At 35.5% G+C, this 4,770-nt stretch overlaps 1 protein-coding gene across 1 annotated transcript; it reads right to left on the minus strand.

Annotated features, from left to right (window-relative positions):
• Positions 1-855: 855 nt before the first annotated feature.
• Positions 856-4,570, minus strand: LOC110788602 (uncharacterized protein OsI_027940). The gene is made up of 6 exons (XM_021993221.2): positions 4,411-4,570; positions 3,023-3,209; positions 2,157-2,334; positions 2,031-2,068; positions 1,830-1,950; positions 856-1,201 (listed from the first exon to the last, which is right to left on the minus strand). Exons 1-6 carry the CDS (start codon positions 4,413-4,415, stop codon positions 1,122-1,124), a joined length of 609 nt encoding a protein of 202 aa, XP_021848913.1. The 5' UTR covers positions 4,416-4,570; the 3' UTR covers positions 856-1,121.
• Positions 4,571-4,770: the final 200 nt, after the last annotated feature.

Genomic DNA, 4,770 nt, shown 5'->3' on the forward strand with positions numbered 1-4,770 from the left:
ATTGAAAGTCAACACTTCAGATGGTACTATTGTTCTAAAACTTCTCATCTACAATCACAAGATTCACATTTAACGAAACAAATCTAGTTGATTTCCATTATTTTACGAGTAAACTAGTAAAACTTTGGTGCTGATATAATACTTCAATTTAGTTTTAATTAAGAATTCACAAATTGATTATGAAAGATGACACTCAATCATTGAATTTCCTAAACTTGGAAATTTACCTGAATTTATACGAAGGAATTCAAAATCCCACCTAGAAATTAGGGTAGAGGGGTAATATAGTCAATAAGATGACTCGATGAGTGGAAGCACAGGCTATGTTTAAGCTCGTTCGAGCTCAAGTTAGCTCGGATACTAGTAAATTATAATCCTTATCAAGATTAGTTCGGTCTAAAAGTCGACTTCTCAACTCGACTCATTTATTATATTATTATTATCAACGGTCTGGAGTATTATAAGTTATTGTCATACACATAAATCATTGTTATTATCGTTATTGTTTGATGTTTTCCGTTTTATAATATAGAGCCCGTTTGATAATTTCTACGAGAATTAAAAAAATTGAAAAAAATATATGATTAACAATTACTGTTGCCATACTTTAGTAGATAAATAACATTTTATTTTATTTTTTAAACAAATAAAAAAACAATAAACAATAAAGATATGGAAGAGAAAGGGTAATTGTTGAAGAAAATAATCAACACAAATTTCCATGGTACAAACGTCAATTATGAGCACATATTTTGTAGCTAAAAGTAAGAAAATCTTGGTATTTAAATTGTATGATAAGGGTAAGTTGGTAAAAATCAATTGATTAAATAGAAAATAATCAAAGTAGACACGACATTTAGGAAAATCAAAAATGAAAACGGACACTATATTATGGGATGAAGCCATGAAGGGAGTAGTTGTAAGACACATGTGGAGTACTAAAGGATACAGGATACATTTAGGACAAAAAATTATCGTAGTTACCAATGATCACAGAAAAACTGATTCACATCTCAAGCATGTCTATCAATTTTTTCCACCGTTTACATATTCTAATACGATAACAAATATCCGAAGTCACTCACATAACAAATATGTGGCTAGTTTCCTTACTACATATCCTAAGCTTCAGTCTTCTCTGCAGTAGGTGCTTCCACCGGCTTCTCTCCAGCACCTTCCTCTGGTTTAGACACTTCTTGCTCTGCATAACATAATACAATGGAATTCAGTTAACAAGTTTGTTCACTACAAGTAAATAAATAATGGAAAATTTTACATGAATAGTCCCAAAGTTTGGAATTACATATGCACAACTTAACATGGTGAACAAACACGAGGAAAAGAGTTAAAAGAGAGAATAACAGAGCTAAACTAACATATGATAGTTGTAGTGGTAAATTGTTGAGCTACTGTTTTTAGGAACATTATAAGATCTTTGTGTTGTAGCCTACGTACAAAGCGACTTGGTTTTAAACTACTTACAGGTCGAGGGAAATAACCTACCAACTTGGTCATATAGAAGGAAAGAAGGGTGCTGAAATGTGAAGTGTTATAATAGTTTGCGGATGTTTTCGAGATGAAAAAAGATTTTCTAAATTTTTACAGAAGTATAATGTTTGTCAATCTTAGGGAATGAGTCTGCTCAAATTAAAGTCCAGATAAATAAAACCTGCAGGTCATGTCAAATATTACCACATTGTTGCAGTAGAACACTGGACTACCGGAGCAGGAATTTCTAACTAAGAAAAGTTGTTCATCATGTGAATGTTTTATTTATAAAACAGTGCAGATGTGGAGGGCAAGCCGCAGGGTACTAAGAATATACTTACCATCATCATCACTATCATCAAATTCATCACCACCACCTGCACCACCAAAATCTCCAGCACCGGGAAAGCCTCCAGCACCAGGGAAGCCTCCAGCACCAGCACCACCAAAATCTCCAAATTTCTGCAAATTCAAAATAAATCAGGACATCAAAACAAAATGAAAAGGTATAAATATGTAAACAAAGCACAAACAACACTTACCGAGAAGTCCATTCCCCCAAGATCGAAGTCTGCTGGTCCTGACAAAGCAAAGATTTTTTTGGGTCAATTTACAGTGTTTTAGCAACAGATGTCAAGAAAAGTACCACATGAACAAACCACACATACCATTACCGCCAGGTTCAGCACTACCAACATCCTCATCTTCATCTACCCACTTGTCCCAATCAACCTTCACGTAATGTGGAACCTTACCATCACCACGCAGAAGCCTATTCCACCATTTCTTCTCTGCCTTCTCCAGAACACAAAATATGCTTCTGACGTTGTAACTAATTTTGCTTTCCTAAAACAACGGAAAACAAAACTTATGAGCAAACCAAACAATTGAACTCCAGAAATATATTCATAAAAGTGTTATAAACAAAGAACAGAGACTGAATCCCGGACCACATAGTTATACATTCAGTTAATTAATGGGAACTACAATAACTTCCCATAAAAAAAGCTCCAAAAATACATCCTTCCCATGATCATTTCCTCGTCTTAGCTGTAAGGCCACGAACCCCACACTTATGTTCCTCTCCAAGGCCTCAACTATATGCCGATGGACTACGCTTACAATGTGATTATTGAGCACATGCTAGGGAATGGACTTTTCATAGGAGTATAGGACGGTGATGGTGAGTTGCAAATCTTTCAAAGAATGTTCTTTTAGGTAATGGAATAGCTCCATTAGTTCCAATGACTACGGTGGTATATCCTTATCTAGTTATTCTATTTCCCTATAGGAGGGTTCCCTTCACCTTGGAACCATATAAAACATAATAGCATTTTACATACATAAGAACGCCAAGGATCATGAGTTGTGCAGAAAAAGGTGTGCACACTACAAATTGCTAGAAAGCAGAAATTACTTGGCTAGAGTGACTCTGTTCCCAAATACATACCAAGTCAATGTGAAAGGTTAAAACAAGCTCTGATAAATTAAAAAATGTTATCATGGAGTCAATCATAAGATTCATGAACCATACCTCTACATCGACCTTGTCAAAGAGATCCAGTTTCAGTTCATAAGCATTATCGCCAGCCCCACCAGAAGCAGCAAAGGTAAAAGTTCCTTCAGCGTCCAGATTAACTTTTGGGTCTTTTGCATCAGGCAGCATCACAGTCAGGTACACTTTGTCTTCCCTCTCAGCCCATTTTACTTCAGGATGACGACTACATAAGAAAGAATGGGGAGTGATTTAACAGAAGAAGTGTTTATCAGAAGAAAAAAAAAAGTTTGAGCCAGTTCAAATTGACTGCAAATGTTTCTTAAACTGTCAAACATGGCTACAAATCTACAACAAACAAATTTTCACTACCTAGTTCAGAAGTGACGAGTGCGTGCTTAGAAATTATTCAAAGAAGATTTTAGATGGATTTATATAAATAAAATTACACAAATCATGCACTCAGATGCGTTGAATAATTCAACCATTTCTTGTTTGGCACCCATTTCAAAAGCTTTAGGAAGTAAAAGACCAGCACAAGCGAGAACTTATATAACTGATATGTCATTTCCTAGAGTTGCAAAGTGATAAGTGTCCCATCACATAAGATCTCACATTTCAAATCAAAATATCAAGAACATTCTCAAGTACTTTATCGAATTGGGACTAATCCCAACCTCAACCACATTCTCAATAAATTTATTGAAGAGGGGGTTGTTAACTTGTTATTCCCATTCAGGCTTAACTAAGCACATTTGATCATTCATCAACCCACCCACCCCCTAAGATGGACAAAAATACCAATTGCAACTTTGCAAGTAATCATATTGTCCAACAATGTAGCAAAATGTGCGGCCTAGACTTCAGGGCCACCGAGAAAACCCCAAAAGCACAGCAAAAACGATTGTTTCCTTACAGGAACTTCATATATTTAACCTCTATTAGTCATGGGAAGAGTCTCCGCATAAAAACTAAAGATCCCCACAAACCTTTTTATCCCGTCCTTCACATTCCAATCTATTATCAATCTTTCAACATTAAGAATTCAAGAGAAGCAAAAGAAGATATGCTACAACACAGCACCAGATTTATAGTATAAAGTATCAACCCAGAAATGTTAAAACCCTAAACCCTAAACCCTAAAATCAAAAAGCACAATCAATTTCACATTTTCTAAACTTAGAGCAGAATTTAAACCAAATCTACAAAACACAACAGTGCCTGAAAAATTGAAAGAAACACTGACAAAAGAGATACACAATCAATGAAGCAAAATAACGATAAAACCTAAAACCTCGCCGTCATTTTTTTCAAAAATGGCAAATCAAAACTGTAAACTAAACACAATTGAGCGAAATGAAGCAGAAAGTAGAGTATTGAAGGATTAAGAAGATTGAAAAAAGAGGAGAGAGAAAAAGGGAGATTACCTCATGTTGAAGAGTTTGGAGAGAGAAAGGAGAAAACCCTAGACGAAGAGGTGAGAGAATTCTAAATGAGTTGGAAATTGCAGAGGAAGGAAGTGCTAAAGAAATGTGGCGAAGTATTAGTAGTAAGTTGTTGTCTGTTCACGTTTGGAAGCTTTACACGATTCAATAAAACTTGACTTGGGTTATTATCCGCTTGATTTAGGGCCCATAGGCCATAATCATCAACGACTGACGGAGGTTTTGCGATGGCTTCAATAATTTTGAAGTTACTGGTGCTGTTTTATTTGTATTAAGTACTTATATAGGCCTTGTTTGGCAAATGGCTTTTTGCTGGCTTTTTGGTTGGCTTTTGGCTGTTGG

Source organism: Spinacia oleracea, chromosome 6 (genome assembly GCF_020520425.1).
Source record: "Spinacia oleracea cultivar Varoflay chromosome 6, BTI_SOV_V1, whole genome shotgun sequence".
Classification (NCBI taxonomy): Eukaryota; Viridiplantae; Streptophyta; class Magnoliopsida; order Caryophyllales; family Amaranthaceae; genus Spinacia; species Spinacia oleracea.

What these genes read in the sequence shown, in the direction of transcription:
- LOC110788602 (XM_021993221.2), bottom strand. An exon ending in TGCTGAACCTGGCGGTAATG is followed by an intron (nt 2,069 to 2,156) that starts GTATGTGTGGTT and finishes TTGCTTTGTCAG; the next exon opens with GACCAGCAGACTTCGATCTT. An exon ending in TGATGATAGTGATGATGATG is followed by an intron (nt 1,202 to 1,829) that starts GTAAGTATATTC and finishes TATGTTATGCAG; the next exon opens with AGCAAGAAGTGTCTAAACCA.